Source organism: Miniopterus schreibersii, assembly GCF_964146895.1.
Source record: "Miniopterus schreibersii genome assembly, chromosome: 11".
Taxonomy (NCBI): domain Eukaryota; kingdom Metazoa; phylum Chordata; class Mammalia; order Chiroptera; family Miniopteridae; genus Miniopterus; species Miniopterus schreibersii.
Genome location: NC_138111.1, coordinates 4,796,984 through 4,824,915, shown reverse-complemented (window position 1 = coordinate 4,824,915; position 27,932 = coordinate 4,796,984). Strand labels below are relative to the sequence as shown.

Below are 27,932 nucleotides of genomic sequence, written 5' to 3'. Positions count from 1 at the left end.
GTCAAGCCCCAGGGTCCTACCAACACGTACAGGGTCCTAGCAACACAGACTCCATGTCCGGGTCACTCGGGATGCAAGAGGATCCCTTCACGTGGCAATGTCCTCACCCCTAGAGTGGAGACAATAATCGACCCACCGAAGAGAGGAGAACATGTTGATAAACCTCAGGATTGCGCCCCGCACATCGCGAGTGACCAGCTAATGCCCGCTACGATAGAATTATTACTGTCACTGGAATGGAGGCCCGACTTCCTTACATACATTTAAAGACGTATTTACAGAATGAGAGCAACTATGGTGGGGGGTGGGGGGAGAGCAAAGCTCACAATTAAAAATGTTTGAACAGGAAAAGGCCGGAAGGAAATACACCAGAACGAGGGGGTTGACTTTTCCGCAATGAAGAGCCAGGCTGTTTTCCCCTTTCTACTGGTTCCCGTTTTCCCAATATCCTATAACGAGCCTTACTGTCATAACAGAAAACGAATAAAGCTGAAATTATTTGTATTAGATACTTTTCTGATTAAAAAAGTGATATACGCTCATTGTACATGATTAGGCAAATGCAAGAGAAAATTAAAATCCTTCACGAGCGCCCCCGTCACAGCAACGAGGCTCACTGCGCGACGGGCCCCTCTAATCTCCTTTCTCTGCACACGTGCCTGCAAAATTGGCATCGCGGGACACAGCGTTCATTTAATATTACACGGTGGCCTTGTCTCCTGTCCTGAGAATTCCTGGAATCCAGTTTTTAATGGCTCTGTAATATTCCTCTGAGACGTAGCTTGTTTACCTGTGTCCCTAACGTGGGGTGGCCAGAGGACTGAATAGCACGTTCCAGGGCATCGCGTCTGCTCTGAAACGCCTCCAACTTCTTCAAGGATTTTTAATCTTTTCTTTCTTTCTTTCTTTCTTTCTTTCTTTCTTTCTTTCTTTCTTTCTTTCTTTCTTTCTTTCTTTCTTTCTTTCTTTCTTTCTTTCTTTCTTTTCTTCCTTTCTTCCTTTCCCTCCTTTCCCTCCTTCCCTCCTTCCCTCCTTCCCTCCTTCCCTCCTTCCCTCCTTCCCTCCTTCCCTCCTTCCTTCCTTCCTTCCTTCCTTCCTTCCTTCCTTCCCTTAATTCTCACCTGACAATTTTTTTCCCATTGATTTTTAGAAAGAGTGGAAGAAAGAGGGAGAGAAGGAGAGAGAGAGAGAGAAACATTGATGTGAGAGAGACACAGCGACTGGTTGCCTCCTGCCTGCGCCCTGAGTGGGGTTGGGGATCAAGCTTGCAACCCAGGTATGAGCCCTGAACCCACGACCTTTTCGGTGCAGAGGCCGATGCTCTAACCACTGAACCCACCAGTCAGGGCCATTCTTTTATTTCTTAAGCCGAAGCCAAAACCAAACCAACACGGGGGGAAAAGAAACAAAGCCCTCTCTTTAAGGCTGATCAGCAATGTGCTGCTCTGTCAAGGGGGGCATTTTAAACTTCTTTTCCTCCAAGTCCGTGTGACACGGCTGTGCCTGTGGCCACCGCGCTGTGGTCCCGCTTTACCTTTTGCTTCAAGCATCGCCGGGGCTGAGCCAGCACAGGGCCCTTGCACGGGCCAGCGCACCCACATTTGAAAGTTTAAACGGTGGCGGATGGACCTAGAGGGCGTTACGCTTGGTGGAAGAAATCAGAGAAAGACAAGCCCTATATGCTCTCACTCATGTGGAATCTAAAGAACAACATAAGCGAACGGAACAGAAACAGGCTCAGATGCAGAGGACAGGCTGACGGCTGCCAGAGGGAGAGGGCTTGGGAAGCTGGGTGAGAAGGTGAAGGATGGAGAGGCGCAGACTCGCGGTTACCAAACAGTCAGAGGAACGTAAGTGCAGCACAGGGGCCACACAGTCAACCACACTGTCGTGACTGTGCATGGCGTCAGGTGGGTGCTGGAAACATCGAGGGGAGCGCTTTGTAAGGAATATGACTCTCTAACCACTATGCTGTGCACCTGAAACTGATGCAAAATAGAACGGAATGTCAACTGCAATTGAAAAATAAAAGATTAAAAAAAAATTTTAATAAATAAATAAAGATTACATGTTGGTTTGGGAAGAGACACGGAGCCCACGAGAGGCAGCCGACTGGCTCCTGGGCCAGGGGTGTCTCAAAGGCCCCGTTTCCCCACAGACTCCGATAGGACTCGTGACTCCTCAGGGATCCCAGTGCATTGCGGGTGTCCATGTGGGGAGGGGGCTCCAAGGGAGTAAGGGGAGGGAAGTGGGGTTCGGGAGGCCGGGTCCACTCCCAGGCACGTCTCCTTCCTGCAGGGTCCCCGGCAGGCCGCTGGCCTGACACGTGGCAGGAAGCGCTGCACCGACGTGAACTACCCACCGGGGAAACGAGCAGAAAGCCCGGCCGGCGGCTGGCACCAGGTGCCTCCCCCCCCACCCGGCAGTGTAACACGGGGACGGGATCGGGGGCGGTTTTCCCTTTGTTGTCATTTCATTTATTTCCCTAATTTTCCCTGACAAAATGTGCTACTTTATAATTAGAAAATGCAGTTAAGCGTGAATGTAAATGAAAGGACGTAAATGACATATTGCAAAATAGTTGTCACTTTATATCTAAACTCCCAGAAGCCCAGGAGCCGGAAGCACCCCCGGCAGCTCCCGCGGGGATGGATGTGGTCGGAACCTTCGGTCCAGATCCAGACGGGACAACCTGCGACGGGCGACCCCTGAACCCAGCGATGCGCAGCCGGGCAGACGAAAACCGACGGGCGTATGCTCCGGTCACCCGTGAATTATCGATGTAAACGTCCCTGCTCGGCTTTTAATGGTGTTATTAAAACAACAAAGTATTCCGTGTCTAAAATAATTAACTTGACTAATCTTGTTTTCTCAAATGGGCTCTCTATGCATCACCAACTTAATACTCTAAAAAAGAGGGTGTCGGGTGCAGATAAACCGTTACCCACACTCGGGCTCGGATGCCGTCACCTCCCACCTTCTCCCTTCACACGGATTGGATCTGTCACTAACTCCCTATTTCTAGGCGGCACCCAATTTGGCTCCACAGCTGTGTGCTCGCACATTGCAAATGCACTTGCTAATCACCCCCGTTCTCGGTGTGTGAGCCCTAAAAATACACTCCGCGCCCGCCGCCCTTCCCTTCAAATACCGGGGACACATGCCATCGCCTGGAGCCCAGCCCAGCCCTCCTCAGGATGAGAGGTGTAAGGCCGGGTTCCGGCAGCCACGCAGCGAACCCTAATACATAACCAACGTCCCTATTTGTGCAACCACCACCCTTTCGTGGAAACGCGTTCTGGAAAGTGTGTCCAAAACCCAGTCGTCCCCGAGAGATGCAGCTGGAGGTCCCAAATGGGTCTTCGCCAAAGGGGGCGAAGACAGCGAACAAGCGTGACACACATCGCCATCCTGGGAGCCTGGGCCCCAGCCCCCGTCCCTGGGGCAGGTACCGGGGGGTGTGAAGGGGTGAGGTGGGCAGGGGTACTCACCGGGGGTCCGTCAGCACCCGGCATTCCTGGGAGGCCTGGTTTACCCAGGGGGCCCTAGAACAAACCAGACTCCATGAGCAGACGCCCAGGGTCTCCCTAGGCAGCCCATCTGCTCCACACCTCCCAAAGGGACTTTTCAACACTTCTGCTCAAGCCAAAGGATGCTCAGAGGTGCCCCGCCCACTCTGGCTTGGAAGCTTCCAGCACACGGAGCACCAGTGAGGGTGGGTCAGCCTTTGCTGTTTCCAGGGCCTTCAGGTTTAATAACTGGAACCAGCGCTCCGGCCAGGTGAAGGCAGGCCCCAGGCCCAGCGAGCTGTTTGAACAAGCCCCCAGGGGTCATGCTGCACTGAGAATCACCCCTCAGAGGCCCCTCTGCTCCTCCCACCAAGGTGTTCCCGGTTCTCTCCCCAGCACCTGGGACTCAGGCGCCAAGGATATATTTAGGAAGTTGCCAAATTTAGCAAAAGCAAAACAAACAACAAAACAAGATTCCCAGTTAAATTTGGGTTTTAGACAAGCATAAACAGTTCAAATTTAATGGGGAGCCCCATATGTACTCTTCTTCCTAAATCTGGCAACCCTATAAAGGCTAGAGAATGAATGAATGAGGGAATGAATGAGGCAATGAATTTATAAATTAAAGAATAACAAAGACCCAGGGCCTTTCTCTGGGCCTGTGTGCTCAGTGCTTAGCAATCTGAGCTTCCTCTGCTCTGGGAAAGACAAAGGCTCGCATCCCAATCTGGCGATGCCCAGCGCTCCTCCCAGGCCTGGACTGCACCCTGCAGGCAGGCGGTGGTGCCCTATGCCCAGTTCAGCCCACCTACCTTCTCTCCCGGAGGACCGATGGCACCCTGGGGGCCTGGAAGACCCTAGGAAGGGGAAGAGTAGGGTGGAATGGTCAGGAACTGGTTGGCTCGGAACCTTTCCCTGCCATCATCCACCTTTTCCCGACTCTCTCATCAGGCACCAACCCAGGTTCTAGGCCACCTTTGGGGTGCAGGTCCCTTTGGGCCGGACCAGCAGCACGGGGTAAGCACTCAGTGGCTGCTCAGGCTCAGGGCACCACACTGAAGACCTGCACTTCCCACTGCACGCTGCCCAGAAACCCGCCCCCGACTCACTTACCTGAGCACCTGGATTACCCTGTTGTCCTGGGGGGCCGGGTTCTCCCTGGGGACCCTACAAGAAACGAAAGCAAAGGCACTGAATGGGGCTCTGGAGGGTGGGCAGGGGAGACTGTGCCTCTTTCTTTGGGGGCCTGGGTCCCCCATCCTGGCCTCTGTCCTTTCATCTGCTCTCATGCCCCACACAAGCACCAGGGAAGGCTGCCCAATGGGAAAAGGCGGGCGACCCAGCAGCAGAGCATGGAACCAGACTAGCACCTGCAAGGCTCTAGACCTTGGCCCTGAGCACTCATTTGTTTCTACAAATGCACCCCAGACAGCTGCCAGGAAAGAAGGTGAAAGGAACTGGCGAGGAGATATTCCATTTGGCAGAAAATTCCCAAACCATCCCACCACGCTACAATCCGCCAGTGCCCTGAGAATAGGTGTGAGGCCTAAGGCAGGCCTTGTACAGGCTCATCACAGCTCCTGGTCCAGTGAGGAAGGACATCCCCTCCACTGCACTGGGCTGATGTGGCCCAGTCTCGGGGTGAGCTCTCCCACAGGGCCTGCTCCGCCTGGGGCTGGGGGGCTGGGCCTCCTCACATCCCATCTGATTTTGAGGATGACAGATCACCTAGGCCTGGCTAGGAGCACCCTGGCGGGGGATCACCATGTGTGGGTCTTGGGGACCCCAGAGACTTACCACATTTCCTTTCGGGCCCGGTTGGCCGTCCATCCCTGTCACACCCTGGATTAGATTAAAAACGGAGACTGAATGCTGAAGAATCAATGCCCAGAAGGAAAATCTGCTCAACACGGCTTGGCCCCCTGCCCATAATGTGTCAGAGGGTGGCATGACTTTGGGGAAGGGGAAGGGCTTGACCCCAGATAAATCCTAAAGCCTTGATCGTCCAAGGGTAACGGAGCTGCCAGGCCCCACACTGTCAGGAGGGAGGCCCAGAGTTCTCAGGAAGCAGGGCAGGGGGGCTGAGACAGGTGGACGGGCCAGGCCCAGCCCTGGGGAAGCTGCCTATCAGGACAGAGACCCTGGGGACCATGGGCTTCTACCTCCTTCCAGAACTTTCCAGAAGCTGCTGGAAGTGCTTTCAAGCAGGGAGGCAATGTGGTGTCCAGGTCATTGTTTATAACAGCACAGGCTGTGTGCATGAAGGGGAGAGTTGTCAAGCCAGCTGGCTCTGTGCCTCCACCTGCAAATCCACACACCTGCTGCCAAGTTCCTTTTGCCCACAAGCATCAGAGCCCTGGCACTGGCACTGGGCAAGCATGCCCGGCGGTCAGCGTGGTAAGCTAGCTGCCTGAATGCCTGAGTGGGACACAAGGTGGGTGGCGGGGTCTCTAGAGCAGTGATGGGAACAGACATGCAAACAGGTGACAGGACTTACAGGAGGTCCGGGAGGGCCCGGGGGACCCTTAGGCCCCAGTAGACCGCGTGGGCCCTGAAAGAAAAAAGGAAGATTCAGACTCGGCCAGGAGTCTGGTTTCCTCCCTGCCCTTGCCCTGCCCCCTCCAGCCCTGCAAATCCTGGGCCCCACGAGCCCTACTGCAGGTCTCCACGCTGCCCAGGGAGCACAGCCAACAGCCCCAACTGCCCCTGCTCCATCTCCCCACCTGATCTCACCCCTCCACCTGGGGTCCCTGGAATTGATGGAGGACTCAGATGGGAGATCATGGGGCACGCTTACAGAAAGGGAAGTCTTTCAAATGGATGGGTGCCCTTCCACACTCCCCAGGGCAGGTGAGCCCCAAAGCTCTCCACGTATGCCAGAGCTACACCTGCCCAGGGCGCTGTGGTTCAATTCTTGTTTCCAGCTCTCTCTGCAATCCCTCTACAATCCTTCTGCGCATTTCTGACAGCAGAGCCCACGGGTTCAAGCAGGACAGAGGTAGGAGAAACTAGGTCTCCGGCAGAAACATCGCAACTCAATGCAATGAAGCCTGAGCTCAGATCTTTTCTGGGGTGGCCACTGTGGCCCAGAGCTCAGTCCCTCCCTCACCTGGCAGTGAGGGGCATGTGTGTGGGAACAGTCCCTAGGACGGTTCTGAAGATTTGAGTGGTGACACAGCAGGAAGGAACCCACACCTGAGTCACTCATGCCCGCCCACCCACCAGGGAATTATGGAGCCTTCACCGAGGCAGTGATTTCAAGTGCCCTCAATTTTGACAGAACCTTTTCAGATGCAGTAGATGAGAAATCCTGCCCACGTTCATCGCCGCCTAAATGTTGCCTTCGTTATTTTAATACCTAGTCATAGAAATGTTTTTTAGGAGTTAATGACCTAGAAGGTATGGCTTAGACGTGTGTTAAAGAGAGAGCGGTGCTGATGAGTTCTCCTTCGTGGCTAATCAGACGCCCAGGGTATAATTTAGTCCCAGTGAATGAGCAAATGCCGACCCCAGGCTTTCCTCCGCGCAGCATTCGCAATATTTCTCCTCAATTAGCATCACCAGATGCACACGGCCTCACTGATGTCGATAAAAGAAATGAGACGTTCGAAAAGTAACAGTGAGTGAAAAGCAATTAATGTCCTTTTGTTGCTCAGGAAATTGGCTTTGGCCCCAAAGAGAAATCTGCTTTGGGAACAGAGCTTCCTGACGCCCAGGCAGGCGCATCCTACAGAGGGTTCCTTTTTAGAAAGTGCAGCCATTAGGAAGGGTGGCAAACTCTGGTTAGTTCAGGTCCTGCCACTGCCCCTAGACACTCACCATATGGACCCTGGAGACCCACCATGATGACCCTGGACTCCCTCCATGGTGGACCTAGGACATCTACCACGATGGAGACCCACCATGACTGTAGCCTGGACTCCCGCCACGACCCTCAGGGACCTGGACTTCCCCAGAAGGCTCGGATTGGCTCCTTAGAGTTGCCCCACCAACCTCCCATGTGCTCCTTCCTCTTTTCCTTCCCAGGGAAGCCCCCAGATCTGTTTCTGTGTCACGGCTGAGCCCCCCGCTGTCGCTGCTCTGAGTTGCTCCCTGATTCAACCCAGAGGGAGCCCCTCACGCAGTCGATCCCTGTGGCGAGGAGACTCAATCCCACCCGGTCAGCGGACTTACAGGCTCCCCGGGCAGCCCTCTGGGCCCAACTTCTCCATCGTCACCCTGCAGGGGAGAAAAGAGGCAGGATTTTAGGGACGGGCTCTAAGCCTGGACACCAGGGGGACGACGTCTCCCTCGGCCGTGCAGAAGGCCTGTGGCCTGGGGCTGCTGCAGCATGGTCAGCCAGAGTTCAAGTCCCCACAGCGCCGGGAAAGCCCGGATGTCCTCACTCCCGGGAAGCTGCAGGTGGAAGGGTGAGGTCTGGGCTCCGGGGCACTGCTCAGGAGCTCACAGCCCACAGCTCCAGTGAGGGGACATGGGCAGGAAACCTCGTGACCAAAGGATTAACGATAGAAATGAATGATAGAGTGATCGATAGAGACTGGACAGAGGTAGATGACAGACACACAGATAGGCGGACAGACAGGCAGACAGATGATAGGTCAGAACGTGAATGACAGAACTGGGTGGGGAGGAATCTGAGGAGTCACCAGGTCCCCTGGCCCAACCCTGAGCGAGCCCGCTGTCTCTGCTGGGGTCCTAAACACACTGGACAGCAAACCAAGACGCAACCTTCCTTCTGGCTCTAAAAGAAGGTGCTGCCCTGGCTGGACTGGTTCAGGATCGGGAGCTGCTTGTCAATACTCGGCCTCTCCACCTAACACTGCACCCCCTCCTCCCTTCACCACGCACGCGTGCTCACACACAAACACACAAGTCATGCCCACACACGTGCATGCACACAAAACACACCCAGTCCAGGCACACGCACACACGCACACGCCCTCTGATCAGGCGACGCAGACATCCAGAGGAGCCCTCTCTCCTCCCTCGTCCACAGTGGACTGTGTGGAGGCCCAGACAGGTGGTGCCTTGACAATGCCAACCTGAGAGCTGGTGAGGACAGGGACACTGCCAGGCCTGGCCTTCCAATCCCCAGCCTGCTCTTTCCCGTCTACCTGGGATTCCAGACCTTTTCCTCCAAATGCCTCAACAACCCGACAGAATTGCCTGAGTGGGGTGTGTGGAGGGTGGGGATTAAAGTCTACTGCTGTGCCCTTCTCTGCCCCAGGACCCTTGTGCTTCAGTCTAAGGACAATACATGACCTGCAGCCCCAGGAAGACGCACCTGGCACACGGGGGCACGGGGGCAGCGCCCGTCTGAGCAGCCCACCTCTGGCCCAGGCTCCCAGTCCCTTTGTCCTTCCCACCTCACGGCTACACAGTCCCTTCTAGACTCTCCCCACCCTTGTCACCTCCGCTGACTCTCCTCCCAGCATCACCTGGGACACCTGTCCCTGGAGTGGGACACACTCTCTGAGACCTGTGATGGTGCAAGCCACAGCTGGATGCCACAGATCAGCAGGAAGGATACTGTTTAAACATCTGTGATCTGCTTTTATCCCAGAGTTCTGGGCGGACAGTCCCCTCACAGTCCCGTCTGCCTCGCCCACTCTCCACCCGCCAATGTCACTGCCGCCAGTGTTCCACACACAGTTTTCCTGCCGAATTCCAAGGAGCTGGGCAGGCAGGTGTGGCCGAGACACGTCGGATACGTACCCTTTCTCCATCGTCTCCTGGCGGTCCGGGCGGGCCAGAGGGACCAGGGTCACCCTAGGAAGCCAACCAGAGCCAGGGTTAGCCACCAGGAGAAGGTCCCACACACACACCTGTCCCAGGTCCTGCATGTCTGTCGTGGGTCCCCAACATGTTCTTTCACTAATTCTGAGACTGAAAATCCCACACTCACGGCAGCCTCTCCTGGAGTCCCAGGAGATCCACTGGGGGATCACGTGTACTGGCTTATCTGTGCTCACCTGGCTGGAAAGACTGTCACCTGGGGAACGGGTGTCCTGGGGGTAGCTGTGCTAGACCGCGCGCCCCGTGGGGACACAAGTATACAGGCCCCTGAGACACTGAGGTGGGGTCTGAGCTGCACCCCACCAACCTCTCCCCAGCCCCGCACTGCCCCCCAAGGAGGGCCACGCCCCAGACTGTGGGCGCCGTGAGGGCTGGCGCCCATCCACCTCACACCCCCGGGGTGTCGGGCCTCGCACGCAGCTGGTGCTCAATACATGCTCGGCGGTCAGTCAGATGGACTGGCCCTGCCTCAGCAGCTGCCTCCCGTGGCTTCCACGTGGCTGCTGGAGGACGTGGCGCAGCAGCTTTGGCTGAGTCGCAACAACCATTTTTCAGTGTGTTACCGAACGTGACAGATAAACCTCAGTGAAAAGCGTGCGCACGTGTGCACAGTGTGTGAGTGTGTGCACATTTGTGCATGCATGTGCATGTGCGCACACACGTGTGTTACCCATGCATGTCCGTGCACACATGTGCCTGCCTGGCCAGAATGTGCTGAAATATAAAAGAGGCATAATCTATGTCTGAGGAGAGAAAACTCCCAACGAGCTGCACAGAGCCGGCACGAGACGCCCACTCAAATGGAAGCAGCGCCAGGCCGGAGCGCCAGGTGCCGTGCCCCCGCCCTCTGCAGCGGCACAGCCACTGGGCCAAGCCCCACCTCCCCCAACGGCAGCCATGTCTTCCCAAAGCTGCAGAAGGCTCCATTCAACAGAAAGCGGATTTCCAGAAGAGCTGCCCCTTGCCCCCTCACGTCCTCGGCGACTGGGCCCCGCTGGCTGCTCCATCACAGCTGCAGAGAAGGATCGGCTCCCTCGGGGCCGACTTTCCATCCAGCCGTCCCGCTGCGCTCGCTCCCACCTCCACCCCCAGGGGGTTCCGTGAGTGGCCACTTTGGAATCGAGGGGACCCAGCTGCACCCAAGCGACCTGAGGCCGTGGGGAAGGGCCTCCCGAGAAACCTTCTGCCGCACGAAGGCCATCAGGACCTCAGGCCAGGCGCTCTCGCTCAGGTGGCACTCACCCTGTGGCCCTTCTCTCCGGGCAGTCCAGCCAGGCCGTCGAAGCCGCGGTCACCCTGCGAGGAGGACAGGGGGCTGCTCAGCGTCCACACCCTGCGCTGGGCCATGGTTCAGGAAGCATCTATGCACCTTGGGCCCCAGGACCCCACATCACCCCACATTCCACTGCCTCGGGTCCATATCCCCACCTCTTCTCCCCTCTTGTCCCAGAATCACCCCCTCATGCTCACGACCCACTCGAAAGGAGCAGATTTGCCACCCAAACTAACTGCGACTGTCACATGCGCTGGTGAAATTCACTCGCAATCCCTGGCTCCATGCCGACATGCCAGAATGACCCAAACAGAACCTCCCTCACCCCCAAGGTCCCACCCCAGATGCGTGTAAGCATTGCTACTTGTCACCATAATCCTATCTGTCATTATAACCAGCGTGTCAGCCACGTCATCAACACGATGGTCACCATCAAGGACACCAAGGGGTGGTGAGTGGCAGCCTACCTTGGGGCCAGTCTGCCCAGGCATCCCTCTTGCTCCGTCACTGCCAGCCCGCCCCTGGAACACAGGAGGGCAACGGGTCAGCACAGAGTCATGTGGCCAGAACCCAGAGGCCGGGCCGCTGAACGCCTCACGGGGAGCTCTGGTTTTTCTGGGCCTCGCCACCCTGAACTGCCAGCAGGGGTAATGCCACGTGCCCCTCTGTGTTTGGAGATGACGGGATGAAGTGGCAGGCGAGACCTCGCTGGAAGACTAAGGAGCCATGTCAGCTGGCTCATGACTCAGAGGGTGGCCTTGTCATCAACCCACAGCACGCTTCCTTCCCGCCATTTGGAATTCAAATTAATGTCTGGGTAATCGTTACAGGGTGAGAGAAAGCAAGCACCCGGGGTTAGTCCAACTGGCTAAGGAGGACAGTGAGGCCCAGAGGGGTGGCTTGTGTCACTGAGGCCACACGGCTACCCAAAGGCAGGTTCTAGGCTGTAAGCAAGAGACTCCATCCATGGCCACTCCCACAGCGCATGATTTCCAGCTTGGACACAGCCAAGGACAAGTCCACAGGCCCCACCTGACTGGCCATGGGGCTGCCAGGCAGGGCCCAGACCTACCAGTGTCCACTAGGAACTTCCCACAAGCACCTCGGGGGAGACCCGCCAAACTCAAGGCCACCCAGACGGGGACAGAGACTCAGCCAGATGTCCACTGGCTAATGAGGAATGGCAGCCAGCAGAGTGTAAAGGGCGTCTCTCTTCTCCACGACCCGTGTGCCCCTGAGCAAATGAGGCCATCGCCCGGTGACTTGTGACAGACAGAGAGGAGGTCTAGAGAGCGGCCACATTTGGTCTCAGAGCACAGCAAAGACAGTAAGGGTGGCACCAGGGCCACAGGAGGTGCTCTGTGCTCCCCCCAGTTAAAGGTCCCCAGGAGCTGCCAGGAACGAAAAGTCATCTCAGAAAACGGGCCTGAGCCACACAGCTCCGGGTGAAGTGCAGATGTGACGCCAGGAAAGGGGGCACAATGGGGAGCCTCTCCTCAGAATCCTGCTTTCAGAAACCAAGGGAAACTGGTCAGAAGAGTTCCCATGATGCCAGTGTCGGCAGAAAGCCCAGATGCCCCCGCCACTCACAATGACGGGCTCCCTGCAGGCTGCCCCAAAGAAACCAGGGAGACGCGCGGGCCACCGACCCCAGCCCCTCGCCCACTGTCTTTTCTTCTTCAGTGGATCTTTGGGACAAAGGGCACTCGTTCAAATGCAGGCGTATCCACGGCCCTGGTGCCATCTAACTCTGCAGCTCATCTCATTGTGAACCATCCCTCATATCTGTTCTCTTTTCAGTTTTTCCTTGGGCCGAGAAGCTATTTCTAGTGAAACCTGGTAATAAGTGCTTAGAGATACACAGAAAAATTTAATGAACCAAAACACTTTGTAGAATTGGATCCAAAACAAACCACGTAATTACCTACCAAGAATCACCAAATTCCGGCCTTCGTGGCACTTTCAGAATCGTCTAGTCCAGCCCTGGCCTGGTGCTTGGAGGACCTGCGGCCCCATGGGGCAGCGTGAGGACGCCGTGCTTGACCGTGACCTCCTTGGTCACCCCCACTCACTAACCACAATGAGCTCCCGGGACGGGAGAGCCCCTAACAACCCAGGAATCCCTCTCTTCCTGTGCACCCTGGGACCAGAACAGGGACTGGTGGCTCACATCACAGCACTCCTTGAAGAGGTTCATACTAAACAAACACGACATGAGACACATTTTTTTCATGCACTGTAAACATCTGCTGGTTGGAAAGATGCAGTGTTAGAGCATGTCGTGGGTTAACTGGGATTCCCTTTGCTTGTCTGGATGAAGCTCATGAACTTATTCTAATTTACACATGCAGACCCTCTCTCAGTAGCCGTGGTCTATGGAAACAACCTAGTTCCGTCCATTTAGTCACATCCCAACCAGAGTCCAGCGGCTAGGACGACAGGTGAGCTGTGATGCGGCAGCTCCCCCCAAAGCTGGGCCATTTCTGCAGAAACCAGGATGAAACACAGCCCACTGATCACTGAACTGTGTTCTCGACGCTCGCTCCCAAAGGGCCTGGGGAATTGCTTTAATTAAACATGTTTGTTAAACTAAATTAACGTGCTCAGGACAGAGGCGGGGGAGGCAGGGGCAGGTGAGTCCAGGGAGACAGTGCCAGCAGGCTCAGCTCACCACCCTGAGGAAGGGGACCCGGCCTGGGAGACAGACGTGCTTTGGACAGGAGGCAGCAACCCGCCGCAATCTGCATGGTGGGCACTGGGGGCAAACCTGCTGTAGACTCCCGCCCCGTTGGTGCCCAGGCGGTCACTGGGTCAGAAAACACTCACCCTTCTTCCAGGCTTTCCAGTGGGGCCCGGTGGGCCCTGAACACCTCGAGGGCCCTGTCCGAAATCAGAGGGCAAAGCATCAGTGCCTGTCCATGTGTCTCAGAGACAAAAGCAAAGTCCCGTCTCATGCCCATCAACCCGGCCTTGGCTCGTCTTCCCAGCTGCCAGCTCAAGGGCACCCTCGGGACAGGACACAGAAAAGCGCCAGCTGGCTCCCACTGCAGATACCTGCTATTTCTGTTCTGCGCCAGCTTTGCGCTAAGCGACAATTCCCAGACTTCCTCGAAGACATGCAGCATTTGGGGCACCCCCTCCCAGAGTCATGACCTCCCACGCATGGGAGAGCAAAGGCGAGGTGCCTACGTACCTGAGGACCCATGTCGCCAGGCTCGCCCTTCAAACCTCCGCTCCCGGGAGGGCCCTAGGGAGACACGTCTGGTCACAGAATGCTCAGCAGGTAAAGGCTGCAGGTGGCCGGGGTGGGGGTGCAGAAACGACTGGGGGTTGCCCATGGGCAGGCTCCCTCTGAGGGCCAGCAGACTCGGTCCCTGCCCGCCTCGGACAGAACCCGAGGGGCGGGGAAAAGGGTTCATTTTTTGGATCTCTTCCTAATTTCAAGCGAAATTCTGGACAGTGGAGGCCATAAGTGCCACAAAGCTCATGGTGATGTTCATCTCCCTCTCCAAGATGAACTTGACCGTGGTGTCACAGTCCATGGCTCGGGACAATGTGTGGACATCCTCTGGGTCCATTGCAAGGCAAGAGGCTAGAGGAGGACAGCCCTGAGCCGCACCAGTGAAGAGGGCACTGACTACAGGCCTGGGACCAGCAGCCACGTCCCCCCTCCTCGGGAACGGTGGTGGGGACACTGAATGTTTAAATCCTCCGTCTCCTTGCAAACTGCAAGGGCCACTGGCAGTCCCTGGGGATCCCACCTGCAGGGCCTGTGCCCGGCACACAGTGCACTCAGCTGTACTGCAGGGCCGGGCAGGGGGGGCTGGGAGCATGGTCGGCCCCCGCAGTGATGCCCCGAAAGGAAGAGGCTCAGAGCCCCTGGTTCACGAGGCAAAGCTGCAGCCATTGTGATTGTGGAGGGGTCCCAGCCCCCAGCCCAACACAGGCCCCACCTGCCAGGGCCCACTCCCCACCGCAGGAGCCAGTGATAGAATTAGTGTTGATGACAATTTAAGACGTGTCCTCTCCTCTCCAACTCCCAACTCCCCCTGCTGGTGACTTACCATGGGGCCGGGTCTCCCCGTCAGACCCATCGGGCCCGCCGGCCCCCTCAACGCCAACTGCAAGAGAAAGTAGGACAGGCTGAGAGATGGCTGGTGCACTGGTCCTGACAGGTGAGGCGCGGCCAGGGACAGCGGTCGCTGGGAGGAGGTGGGATGCAGTCCAGGCCCCCACCTCTGCTCTTGTGGGGCTCCCAGCACCAACCACGATGGGAACAGAGAAGGTGGGGGGAGAACCCAGGTGGGTGCCACTTCCCCCTTTGGGGAGGGGCACTCCATCCACTTGGGGTGCTCAGAGCCTCGTGCTAAGCTTTCTGGCTCCCCAGCCCTTCGCCCCTCAGAGTGAGCTTGCAATGCAGCCTCCCTGGCCGGACTGGGGTGGGGAGTGCGTTTTACACGCATGTTTGAGCTGAGAGACATTTTATTCCGAGAGGTGCATCTAGCGCCCCCCAGTGGCTGGGAGCCCTTCTGAGGGTTAACTAAATCAGTTCCAGGAGCGGCTGCCCTAGGAGCTGAATCCACCAGACACCTGCGGGGGACGCCCTTGCCCACCTGCGAGACTGTCCCACCAGCCCATCCACAGGGTGGCTGCACCTGCCACAGCAGTCAACCCGAGTTCCTAAAGCACCTGTCCCGCTCCCTGAGTGTGCCTACAAGATGCCATTTCATTTTGGAAGAATTTCTGTTACAAAAATCTCATAAGCCCATCACCCACCTAGCTTCTATTAAAATACACACAGACTAAAAGGCCAGCAGGCAGGCCCAGGCAATGAATCCTGGTAGTGGGCTCTGTCACACACTGTATGGCATCGTGCCGGCAATTTATCCCATGGCGACAACTCAGTACTCTAGCTGTCCTGCAATTACCCCACGTCCCAATCATTAGTGCCATTCCACTGGTTAGGAGCCACACAGATACTGCCAAGCAAGGGCTGATTTAGTGGCTTCCTGTGACACCCCTTGCAGGCGCTCGGCTGAAGTTACCCAGCCCAGCCCACAGGTGGCGTCTCATTCATCACAAGCAAGCGACACTGGGTCTCAGCAATTACAAACTCCGTTCACTACCAGCTAATGTGCAGAGCAGAGACAAAGGCTCTGTGGGACCCCCAGGCTGAACTAAGGGCTTGGGGGCCCATGGGGGTTCTCCCAGATGTGTGTAGCTTGGCCCAGCCCATCGCAGGTACCACTCGCCCGGGCCTGGGGCAGAATGGCTGGGCTCTGCCTCGCCCCCTGTACCTTCACCCCCCAGGACCCCGACACCACTCACCCGGGCCTGCTGCAGAATGGCTTGAGCTTGGGACTCCTGGGCTGAGACCATGGGACCTTTGGAGCCAGCATCGCCACCCCCTCCAAACCGGAACTGTGGGTGTAAAACGGGGTTCACCAAGGGTGCTCCGATGTGGGTGCCCATGCTAGACCCCCAGGGCTGAGGTGGTGTCCATCAGCCTCTTGAGTGACAGTGGAGCCTTGGAGGGTCTGGTCTGGGTGGGTTGCAAGCTGCCCTACTATGCCAGCACAATGCTGCCCCAGGCACACCTGCCAATATCAGCCCTGGGCTCTCCTAGAGACCCTCCCCATGTCCAGGAAGCCCTTCCTGGCAGAGACCCCATGGCCTCCAGTTACTGCGAGGAAAAGCCAAGGGCCCATGAGAACACCTGCACTGAGGAGGCCTAGCAAGGGTGGTCCTGGCTCCAAGCCAGGTGACCCTGAGCTGTGCCCAGACCCAGGCATCAGACAGACAGAGACAGTCAGAAGACTGATGTCCAGACCAACCACATACTCTTTATCCCAGGCTCCCCAGGAAGGAAATAGCCCCATGACCTTCATGCACAAGGTCACGGACAATTAGGCTCAAGGAGGGGCCAGCTGGCTAGCAGGCCCACAAGGGGGTCTGAGTGATAACAGTAGGTGTTTGACAACAGGCAGATGGCACAGCTTTCCTTCAGGGACCTAACACCGCTCCTTCTTAGGCGGGCCAGCCCTGGGCGCCGGCAGGGAGGTGTAGACCTCGACCCCTGGGGTCCACTCCTCTGCAAAGGTGGGACACCCCCAGAGGAGCCTACCTCTATGACACAGTTGGCCCAGAGAGTCTGACCAGGAGACTGTCCCCCTTGGAAACAGAGCCCAGGGCCCCACTCTCCATCGGCCGCCCACTCCCACAAGTAGGGATACTCACGGGCAGCATGAGCATGGTTCCAGGGGGGCCGGGCAGCCCATCAGCCCCAGGAAGACCTGGGCGGCCAGGGGGACCCTGTGGACAGAGGAGCCGAGAGGGCCTGGTCAGAGGGCCTGGACAGAGCTAGGCTGGGGCGGGAGGAGGGGGTTGGGAGCCACGGCCCAGCCAGAAATACATGGGACAGGCACGGAGCAGTGCAAGACCCCATGGCCTGGAATGTTCCAGAACCCAAGCCCAGAGAAGGGGTCATCGCTATGGGATCAGGATAAGGAAAGGCTCCTGGGAGAGAGGGATGAGCGAGGAGGGAGGTCTGGGCAGATCCAGAGAGAAGGAAGGTGGGGGCTGCAATCCAGGGCCAGGGGTGCCACTCCAGGAGGGGGCAGGGATGGAGCATCAGAGCATCCGCCCCTCCAGGACACCCCTTCCAGGTGTCCCTACCAAACGGGCAGGCAGCCCTGAGGAGCCTGCCCTGGCTGCTCAGAGGCCCGATGCCTCGGCACTGTCACGAGGGGCCCCCGTCCGGGCCCGCTGCCTGCGTGTGGCTGCTCAGTGTCCTCCTCAGACACACGGGGAGCGCCTGCTCGGACAGACACAGCGAGCGGAGGACACAGCCGGCGCTCTGACTGCCACACGCTGGGCTGAGCTGGCCTCCAAAGCAGGTCCCAGACAGACATCCCTTGACAGATTCTCCGGGTAATTCCGGCTAGCTCAGGACTGTATGAATATAAAACTTTCCTATAAGACAGTTTCTTTTCAGAAAACATTTATCACTCAGCTTTTTCTCTCATACAGGCCGACACCCAACAAGCTTGAGGCTGATGAAGTTCGTTCTGCATCTGGATGGAAGCTTGACTCCATGCGCTGACGAAGGAGGTCCCATTGCCACACCCGGCAGAACTCCAGGGTGTGGGCCCCAGTCCTCTGCACCGAGGACAGCGTGCGCTCACCCCGTCGGACTGCGATGTCCCCAGCCAGGAAACGGGATCCGCTCCCAAGTCCCAGCCGAGAGGACCAAGAACCGGGTGGCTCTCCCGGCGCTGCATGTCTGGGCCGAGCTGACACGGGCTTGTCTTCCCTCCGAGAGCTGATGACTGCAGAAGCAACCCCTGTCCTTGCGAAATGCTGCGTAACACAGACTTATACAAAGGGCAAGTCCCGCTCCATTCCCCGGCGGTAATCAGAGATCAAGCTGTGTCCCTGCGAAGGGGAAGCTGGAAGCGCCAGACGCGGCACGAACGTGGCCTGGGAGGCAGTGTTCCCCTTTGGGACACCGGCGCCTACATATTGTTCTGCAGGTGGCTCTTTCTCTTTGCCGCCTGGGCCCACTCCCGAGCTTGGCCTCGCCCTTTCGTGGCGGTCAAGTTTCCCACGGGCCCTCTCGTATCTAATCCACCCTCTGCGGATGCACGTTTGGGTCGTTCCAGGGCTCAGTCCCACACATCCTGCTGCGCTGAATATTCGGGCATCTTTCCTAAGCAGGTCCATGGAGGCGGCTGCTGGGTCAAAGGACTGTACTTGTTTTTATTGCTAATGGGCCCAAATGGCCCTTGCCTGCCATCTTGGGGAAAATTCCTCAGAAGATAAAAAACTTGTTTGAAAAAAAACAAAAAACCCGAACCACATTCTGCTGCGCAGGTTTCCTCCTGGAAATCAACACTGACAGCCACTCACGGCTGAGCTTCTGCCTCTGGGTCGATTCCAAATCAAGCTCCCCAGTTTAGAACTGGGGGTCCGTGTCTTCCGGGGATGTGTGTGTGCACGTGTGTGTATGCATGTATGTGTGTATAGGTGTGTGCAGCTCTGCCAAGATGCCCCGAGCTCTCTGGAGCACACAGAGAGCGATCCACACAAACGGAACAGCCAGGTTGGGCCGCAGTGCCTGAGGGACCAGCAGGGCCATGCACTGGTCTGAGCCAGGTACAGTCAAAAGGCAAGAACCAAGGGGGCTGGAGGTCCCTCCGGTCATGAGCATTTTCCTCCTCAGTGCTAGGCCAGTGCCTGGCACTGTGGAAACCCAGTGAATATCTGTGCTGGGTGGACAGATGGATGGGTGGACGGACACTTGGAGCAACACTGAGGTTGAGAGAGTTTAGTCAACATCCGGGCACATCCTATACGCGTAGCATCCTATCATATATCTAAGAGAGACAATAATGTCTGCTATGCCACGTGGGCCCCTCCCCTTGACATGTGGACTCGGTCACCCATGGGTCCACCTGATGACAGCTTTGTGGGAGGACTCAGCCGTCGCCCCGTCTCTCACAGACCTTTGGAGTGAGCTGGGTAGAGACTGCAGCCCCCACTGCAGAAGCCATGAGATGGGGGAGAGCAGTGGGGAGCAGAATGCTGGCGAGCCAAGCATATGGGGGGTGGGGGTGGGAGCGTCCTACAGGCCAGCTGAGGCCAGGTCACAAAGAAAGACCCGCCTATCCTGGGCCCCCAGAGCCACTGGACATAGAGACAAAGTGGCAGGGAATCCTGCTCAAGGCCTCACAGGAGCTAGACTTTGAGGTCACCCAGCCACAGGGAACAAGGACAACCTCCTCCCTGTCCACTGCTAATCCAGCGCTCAGCTGCTTCATCTGCAGGCGCCTGGCCACATCGCCCTGAGCACCGCTCCAAAGCCCGAGCCCCTGACAGCCAACACCCGCGGGCCTCCCCGCCAGGCAGCCTCGGAGGCAGACCCCGGGCTCCTTCCCACACACCAGGCCCAGCCACCGTCCACCCCAGCCCGGCAGGTGCATGCTCTGCTCTGGGCCGCGTGCCAGGCCCTGGGGGTGAAGGCCCATCAGGACACACAGGCTCCTAGCTTAGCCAGCTATTAGCTCTTTACCCGAGTGCACAAGCTCGATATTCATTAGCCCGGCAGGAAAAACAAAACGAAAGAAAGAAAAAAGCGAAGCTAGACAGGTACCCACGAGGCTGCAGTACCCCAGGGCCCCACTAGGTGTCAGAATGAAATTGCGACGCCCTCACTTCTCCTGCAGGGACCCTGAGGTGTGTCCTCTGGCCAGGGTGATCCCAAGGTGCATCCCTCTGACCAGGGTGACCCTGGGATCTGCCCATCTGTTCCAGAGCAAGCTCTCCCTTGATTTCCAACAAGGAAGGGGGTGGGGGGAGGAATCGAGGCCAGTGGAGTTCTCGGATGAGAAAGGGTCCACATAGATTCTGGGTTATGCACACAGCACTGAGCTCTCTGGCCACAGCAGCTGCTGTTTTCACTGTCACACGGATGCAAGGCTGCAGGGCCCTTGCTGTGAGCTGACCACCACTGGCAGTCTTCATGGGACGAGAGCCCCAGCTGGGTCTTACTCTTACGGTGTCTCCTGTCCCCAGCTCAGGGCAAGGCCGTAGTCGACCTCCCTAAATCCCTGAAGAGACTGGATGCACGAAGGGGGTAGTGTGAGATGTGATGGGGCCAAGGGCAATATGGAGAAGGAAGTCACTGTGCGGCTGTCCTCTGCTCATGTGAGGACAACACCAGTCACAGAACAGGAGACACACGGACAGAGTGACGAGCCTGCAGAGCGTGGGATCCCAGGGAGCCGAGTCAGCCCTTACCCTTTCTCCAGGGTCACCCACTTGGCCTGTGGGACCCATCGTTCCTGGAGGTCCTGGGAGACCCTAGAATTAAAAATAAAATCAGAACAGAGTTCAAAGATGCAGCCACAAGCTAGACCTTGCTCCCGCCTGGCTGGGCCCTGGGATGTCTGCAAAATGCAGCAAGCACCCCTTCCTTCCATCCAGGAGTTTTAAAGGGTGTCCCTGATCACCCACCCCTGAGCACCTCCCATATGTCATGGAAAATAAAAGGTGGCACTCACTGCGGGGCCTTCAGGGCCTGGTGGCCCCTCCAAGAGCATGCCCTAGAAGAGACGGAGACATGTCTGAGACCCGGGACCCCAGCCCTCCGGGGCCCCCTGTTGACCCTGGTGGTGGGTCTCCGGGTCAGTGCCCATTGTCCTGTCAGGGGTCTGCAGCCTCTGTAATGGGGGCTATGGTGGGGGCCACGATGACCATCCCCTGAGCATTTCCAGGAGCAACGACAAGCCCAGGACAAGTTTGCAGGGAGGGAAAAGCTCTTGCCCCTCAGGGATCTGCAGGCTGAGGACACAGCAGGGGTGGTATCTGGGGTTCCTGGGACCACGGTGGACACGGTGGCTGCTGAGACAGCATGCAAGGGCTGCACATGCTGGCCCTAGGGCAGCCCCACTGGCCCCTGGCCCCGACCACAGGAAAAACAGTTGCTTCTCTATAGGGCTGCACAATGTCACTGTGCCCTGGATGTCTTCGAAAGTGGCCAGTCCCCTTGTGAAACCTGGAATTACTTCCTGGGAGGAAGAGGTTATGCCTAGTAGGGGTGCAGGGATCAGCCCAGGTTCCAGCCCAGTGGGGGCTCCCGGCCAGGGGGCTGCAGAGCCCCTCCAACCCCCACCCCCTCCCCACCAGGATGCCCCAGTCGCTGTGAGGATGGACACTGTGTTTACACAGATGTGCACTCGGAGAAATATTTGTACTCGAGGTGTACACAGAGAGCTCGTGCAAAAGCTCTGTAAACCCAGCGTTCCTATTTCCTTCTCAGACGAAGGCAGCTGCAAAGGCTCAGAAACTGAGCTGGGATTAAGAGAGAAAACACTGGCCGTTGCAGGGCCTGGGGACCGCAGCTGTCTTCCCAAACATGCCAGCTGCTGTTCTCAGGGCACTGGGGTGCCACAGGGAAGGGATCTCACGGGAGGGAAGCTGGAAACCAAGGGATGAATGAGCCCAGCAGAGGGTGCCTGACCCCTCCCAGGCAAAGCCATCACAGGAAAGCACTCCCAGGGCCACCACTGACCAGTGCTCAATGACAACAGAGAGGGGGGCCTTGCTATAGCATGCTGGCCCCGTCCACACCCCACCAGGATGGAGAGTAACCCTAAGAAAAGTCTCAGTGTGACACACTCAGGACCCTTAGTGGAGGCCATCCATGTGCTAAATGGCACATACAAAAAACCAGTGTTTTTAACCACAGTGGAAGGCAGAGGCGGTGCCCCGTGTGCCTCTGAGGGACACTCGCTAGGGGATATAAACCACTGGTCGGGGGCTTCCTGGTGCCTGAAGTCCCAGAGCGGCCAGGAGCCCGGTGCTGACTACCCGGCATGCTCCGGGCCGAGTGCTCCCGGCTGAGCACATTCCTGCCCTTTGAAGGAGCCTCTGATGCTGCTGACAAATTACAGAAGGTGCCGATCTGAGTGGGAAGTAGCCGGCTGGGTCCCTGAGACAACGGAGAGAAGGAGCGGGTTCCAAGAGCTCCATCAACAGTGAGTCACGTCTCCCCAGAGGGAGGTCGCTGGGGCAGGTGGGGGGAGAGGAAACAGCTACCCCCACCTCCACGGGGTCAGGACGCCTGCAAGGTTGGTGGCAAGACCACGTCAGCCTCTCCCAGGACTCGGCCATCTGTTTATGGCAGCTAAGACTTTGAGGACATCTGGCGATGCTCCAGGTTGAGAAACTCCAACTGTTTACATGATCCCTCCAGGGACTCGGGCCCCAAGCCCTGTGGATGCTCTGAATGGGCGGGGGGTGCTGGGCGGGAGAGAACTTGGGCCAGAAGGGGAGGGAAGCCTTCCCTAACCGTATCCAGATGGCTCGTGTCCCCAGTGAGGACGAAATGGGCTTTCTGCAGACACGCTTTCCGGGTTGGACAGCCCTGTCTTCTCAGCCCTCCCCTCTGGCCCGCCCTCACCAGTGGGCAGGGAGCTGACACCCCACCCCTGCCCAGACTGGGACAAAGGGCTCTCCTTACAGGGTCTGCCCAGTCTGGGGACATGAGCAAACAGGAAGCTTATCCATACAGAGGTGCCAGCCTAGCCCCCCAGAGCCAGGCCACCAAACCTGGACTCCACAGTCTGGGCACCTACCTGGGCTCCCACTTTCTTCCCTGGCAAGATGCTCCTTTCACTAAAGCATTGGGGATACCACATAAGGCACCCCAAATCCACCTGGGGCCCAAGACCATCTGGGGAAACTCACTGTCAGGCCTTGCACCCCAGTAAGATAAGCACAGCTCAGACCACAGAGGAACCACAGTAGGGGGTTCCCAGCACCCCATTCTTCTAGGTGGCCCCCAGGCTGGGCTGCATTGCTCCTTCCCCCGTGGGTAGCCTACAGTTGGTGTCAGGACTTTCTGTGTCGCTGAGCAAGGGCCACCTGGCCTTGGCGGCCCCCCTGGGGCCCCTCTGCATTCTTCCTCTGACCCCCATTCTCTACCCTCAGACAAGCCTTTTCTTCCTTGGACCCACAGAAAGCCCCAGAAAGGAGACGTTCCAGCTCGAGAAAAAGATGTGTGTGCAGCACCCCAATGCCCAGTGGGAGCAGCGGTCACCATGCCCAGAAAGGCCTGGAGGGGAGTGCAGAGCGACATAGGACGGCCTTCGCATCCCCAGATGCCTCCTCAGCCTGGGAATGGCCCAAGTGGGAGGGCTCTGCTGAACCTCTGTCTGCTGGGAGTTTCAGCTCAAGATGGGACACGTCTTGTCTGTCCTGGCCACGGGGCTCCAGGTCTCTCTGGGGACATAAAGTAAGCCACGTGCTGTGAGTCATGGTTCTGAAAGAACCTTCACAGTCTCCAGCAGGATGGAGGCCCCCAGATTCTCCATCCTGGGAGGCCATGGTCAGACGGGCCCTGGGAGCCCCAATGTCTACTCTGAGCTCAGCCATCAGGAACCGGGTCCTGGCAGCAGAAGTCACAGCCCAGCCCCAGCCTCGTGACAGGCCTCACTGCAGGACATGGGCCTCCTCCCCTCGGTACTTGGAGGACGTGGTGGGGTGGACCTCGGCCACCAGCCCTCCCACTCTCCCCGGCCCACCCTGCCAGGCCCACCCCCACAGCGCAGGGAACCCGCCTGCCCAGCTGGCCACGAGGCACCTAGCCACGGGGATGGGGATGGTGGGGGTGGGGGAGGTTAGAGCCCTGATGGGGCAGCCCTCATGCCACAGGGTGCACCCTGGTCCGGCACCCAGGCACAGCCCCCTGAGGTCAGAGGACACCCCAGTGCTGAGCAGAACCCCACCAACACCCACCACCCCATGAGTCAGACCTACCCATGATCCCGTTGCCTGGCACAGCTGGGTTTTATGCAGCTGGGATTTCAGTGCACTGCCCATTTATGAAACTCCCCTGGTGGTTTCACAAGCAGTTTCCGCAACCTGACTGCACCGGGTGCGCCACAGGCCATGCGAGCGGAGCCTGTGGTGGGCCAGAGCCCGTGGTGGACCTCCCCTCCCCCCGCCGCGGCCCCCCAGATCTGCAGCCAGCCCAGCCCAGGCCCCCGGTCCTCTGCGACCCTCCGGGTGGCTCTGCCTCCCTCTCAGGACTTCCCACTGTCTTTGGACCGACTGTCACACAGCCGAACGCACAGGCGCACGGGCGCGGGGTGTGCCGGGCAGTCCCCACGCTCGACACCTGCGCAGCCACCTGGGCCCTCTGCCAGCGTCGGGAACATTGCCGCCCGAGTCCCAGCAATAGCCGTGTGTGGAGGCCCTGAGGTCACGGGGCTCCTCCCAGTGGAGGGGCGCAGGAGGCCCCTGGGTCCGGCCAGGCCCCCCGAGCCGTGGCCCACCCTCCGCCCCCGCCCGTTTCCGAGAGGCTAAGAAACCGCCCTTACTGGTTCGATGATGGCGGGCTCTCCCTTTTGACCTTTCTCGCCCCGTGGCCCGTCGATCTGGGGGTGAAAAACACAGACGGAGGGAGTGAGAAGAAAGGGAAGGGGGAGGGGACAGGGACTCCGTGATTCTGCTCACAAGGCAGGGCTGCTCCGGCCGGCCACCCCGAGGGCCCCCCAGGAAGGAGCTCCTCACCCCTTCGAAGATGGTGTCCTGGTTCGCTGGCATGCCCGGCCCGATCTCGGACGGGGAGACCGTGGGGTCGTAGTAGGGGTCGTAGTAGTTCTCCTCCAGGCTCTTGATGGTTTCCTCGGTGAACTCGCCCTCCAGGTCATCCTTCCCTTCCCCGGGAGATGCCGGCTGAGAGCAAGAGGGGCAGCAGGGTCATGCAGAGGACGGGGGATGCCAGGTAACTGCGCAGAGATGTCCCACCCTGCTCAGGTCCAGGGCCCTGGCCCACGGGACTCAGGGACAGTGGCCTCCCGGGAGCCTGGAGTCTAACTTGTTGGGAGAGGTCCTGGGGTCACTGGTGGTCTCTCGACACATCTTCTCACTCTCCCTGCAGGGAAACTGTCATCCAACACCCCCTTCCAAGACCCTGGGGCTAACTAGGGCTGTGCCTGGGGAATTCGGTGGCCTCAGGGCTCCACTACGGGCTTTAGGGTCTTGAGATAACATGTGCCTAATCCTACACCTGCCAACAAAGGGGTTGGGACCCATCAGACCCAGTGTGTCCACTCTTTGACCATCAAGAAATTGGCCATTTTTAAGCTTTCCCATGTACCATGGGTTGTGCTGGATTCCTCCCTAATCTAAAAGCTTGGCAACAACTCCAAGAGGCGGGCACATTGGTGCCATGTTGTACATGCGAACATGAGATCCCGAGAGGGGATGTCACTTTCCATGGTCACTGGGGGAGGTTTCAGGCCCGGTTGGCCTGACAGGAAAGCCCGTGTCCTGCCCAGAAGTACCCGCCTCTCGCCTTGTACAGATCCCTGGCTCGTGCACCTGTCCAGCCTGACCCATCCCAGGCCACAGACAGGGACACGGTCTGTAAGCACACGCCCTCATCTATCTCCACCTCAACCCGGACACCTGGGGACAGGGCTCACTCTACTCACTTTGCAGATAAGCAAATGACAACACTGAGAGCCACTCAGTGGGCTGGTGATTCCAAACATGCTCAGCATCCCCGGGGAGCAGGGCCCCCCCAGGACACCCAAGAGAGAGGCAGAGGAAGGAGGAGAACCCGGGGGTCTCGACCTTTGCCTGGCCTTTCTCCCTGACCCAGCCACTGGGAAGAAAAGCAATTACGTTAGAGGCGTTGGAGGTGCCGACCGTGCTGGTGGGAACCTCAGCCCCTGTGCCGTGGTCAGGGGGCTGGTCAGGGTCCTCGATGCCCTCGACATAGCTGAGATCCTCGTAAGGGGGCGGCGTGTAGTAGTCCTCGCTGGGCACGTAGTCATAGTCCCCTATGCCAGGGTCCTCCTCTTTCCCAGCCCCCTGGCTGGTGTCAGGCACCTCAGGGGCCACCGTGGGGGGCAGGGGCAGCTCCTGAAAGGTGGAAGAGAGAGGCAGGGTTGGGGAAAGGCCGGTGTAATGGGCCCAGGTCTTGGGTTTCCTCTGCCACAAAGCATGGGCCTCAGCCAAGATCCCCCTGGACTCTGGGCGCAAGGGCCACCTCGGTCCCCAGGAGGAGGCAGCCCAGTCTAGGAGGGTGCTGTGGATGGACGGCAACCCGACTCATGCCCTTGAAAAGGGTGAAGTGTATCTCAGAAACTTTTTCAAAGTAAGAGGACATTCCAGATAGAACAGTATAAGCCAGTCTCCCAGCACCCTTTGGGGTGGGGACTGCCCTTTCACCTCTATGTCCCTGATGTCACACGTCACCATGGACAGCCCTCTCCAAACGTGTCCCGTAAGGACGAATCACATACAGTCATTGGTTTCCCTGCCAGCCTCCAACCACAGCCTCCTAGGTGACCCCCACATTCACACTCTCCATAGCTTCCTCCCGTCCCCCCTCTGCCCCCGCCCCCCAGACTCTGGCAGCAGCTGTCCAGACCTCGGCAATCTCCGTGGTCTCTTTAGCAGCTTCCACAGGCTTCTTGGTGGAGGCAGGCTCCTTGCTTGGGTCGTCCGTGTCCTCGTAGTAGGGGTACTCGTAGTAATAAGTCTCGCCTTCCCCCTCTCCTTCTGGGTACTGGAAGCAGATCGGGCATGTGAGGAAGGAGGGCCCCATCCGGAGGCCAGCCTGCTCCCTTCTCCACACGCTGGACATCTCAGCGGGAGGCCTGGACACTAGAAAGCCGAGCCCACCTCCAGCCACGAACTCCTCCAGCAACCTGGGAAGCTGAGCCAGCCCCATGAGAAGTCCAGGGAGGAAACGGGGTGGGGAGGGCGCCCAGGTCCCCTTCAAAGAAAGTTGAGTCCTAAGAGGCCCAGTCATTCTGACCGTTTAGAACCTGAGGACCAGTCAACCAGCCAAACTCTGGGCTCTGCTGTCACTCAGGAGGGAGGGGCTCCTCAGTGACAGAAGGGAACCCTCGTCCTCAGGACATCTGCACGTCAGGAACTAGGAGGGGCCGGCCAGGAGGCCTTGGCCACAGGAACTCAGCTGGGAGCACCGTCCTCGCCGTCTCGGGCAGGTAAGACATGCCTGCACAGGGTACTCCCAGCTTCTGAGGGCCACCCCTCTTGTCTGACAGGTCGTGAAAGAAAGGAGGCCAAGAGAGAGATGAACAGGACTGGATGCTACTTAAAAGAGATGGGAGAGAAATCTGAGCAGAGGTGGGACAGAATTCTCAGTGGGAGGGGGAATTACAAAAAAAAAAAAAAAAAGATGCTGCTGGAATGTGAGGGCAGGGGGAGGCGAAAGACCGACCCCAGACCACAGCGGGTCACAGTGAGGGGAACGAAGCTTAGGACACGCTTCTCAGCCGCTGCCACGGTGGGAGTCAGAGGACCCATCGTTCTACGATGAACGGCCCTCAGTGCCTGGTAGACTCAGCCCATGAGGGCACCTGGGGCATCTCTGCTCACAGGCACCCTGCCCAGGCCATCAGCCAGAGTACAAAAGGTACCTTGCCATGGTCATCCACAAACTTGTTTGAAACTGGAGGGGTGACAAATGTCCTTCGTGACTCGGTCCACAATCTTGCCCGGTAGGTTCATTCACAATGGAGGTGCTGTGGCTGCTGTGTCCCCCACCCCGCCTGCCTGGCCCCATGGCCCCCACCATGAACCCAGCCAGTGCTGACTCACGTATTCGTCTGGGTTGGGGTCCTGGGACTGGGGCGTGTCGGGGACGGCAGTGTCACAGTCAGGACTGTAGTGCTCACAGTAATCATAAGCCGCCCGGTGGTCCGAGACGAAGAGCAGCTGCTGGATATCACCCTGGAAAAGAGCAAAAGCCTTTGAGCACGCAGAACGCAGACACCCAGGTGCGCGCCCAGGAGAGCAGCCCGACGCCT

The 27,932-nt window shown here is 58.2% G+C and overlaps 1 protein-coding gene across 2 annotated transcripts in view; it reads right to left on the bottom strand.

Moving 5' to 3' along the window:
* COL5A1 (collagen type V alpha 1 chain) overlaps positions 1 to 27,932 on the bottom strand; it is a 124,219-nt gene that overhangs the window by 49,691 nt on the left and 46,596 nt on the right. For both annotated transcript variants that reach the window (XM_081150536.1, XM_081150535.1), the window contains exons 5-25: positions 27,724 to 27,855; positions 26,525 to 26,662; positions 25,774 to 26,013; positions 24,655 to 24,819; positions 24,462 to 24,518; positions 20,640 to 20,681; positions 20,377 to 20,439; positions 16,816 to 16,890; positions 15,907 to 15,999; positions 14,643 to 14,699; positions 13,772 to 13,825; positions 13,405 to 13,458; positions 11,046 to 11,099; positions 10,548 to 10,601; positions 9,225 to 9,278; positions 7,683 to 7,727; positions 6,007 to 6,060; positions 5,307 to 5,351; positions 4,623 to 4,676; positions 4,322 to 4,366; positions 3,492 to 3,545 (exon numbers count right to left, since the gene is read on the bottom strand). In XM_081150536.1, the coding sequence (XP_081006662.1) occupies positions 3,492 to 3,545; positions 4,322 to 4,366; positions 4,623 to 4,676; positions 5,307 to 5,351; positions 6,007 to 6,060; positions 7,683 to 7,727; positions 9,225 to 9,278; positions 10,548 to 10,601; positions 11,046 to 11,099; positions 13,405 to 13,458; positions 13,772 to 13,825; positions 14,643 to 14,699; positions 15,907 to 15,999; positions 16,816 to 16,890; positions 20,377 to 20,439; positions 20,640 to 20,681; positions 24,462 to 24,518; positions 24,655 to 24,819; positions 25,774 to 26,013; positions 26,525 to 26,662; positions 27,724 to 27,855 (1,629 nt within the window). The remainder of the gene's footprint in view (positions 1 to 3,491; positions 3,546 to 4,321; positions 4,367 to 4,622; positions 4,677 to 5,306; positions 5,352 to 6,006; positions 6,061 to 7,682; positions 7,728 to 9,224; positions 9,279 to 10,547; positions 10,602 to 11,045; positions 11,100 to 13,404; positions 13,459 to 13,771; positions 13,826 to 14,642; positions 14,700 to 15,906; positions 16,000 to 16,815; positions 16,891 to 20,376; positions 20,440 to 20,639; positions 20,682 to 24,461; positions 24,519 to 24,654; positions 24,820 to 25,773; positions 26,014 to 26,524; positions 26,663 to 27,723; positions 27,856 to 27,932) is intronic.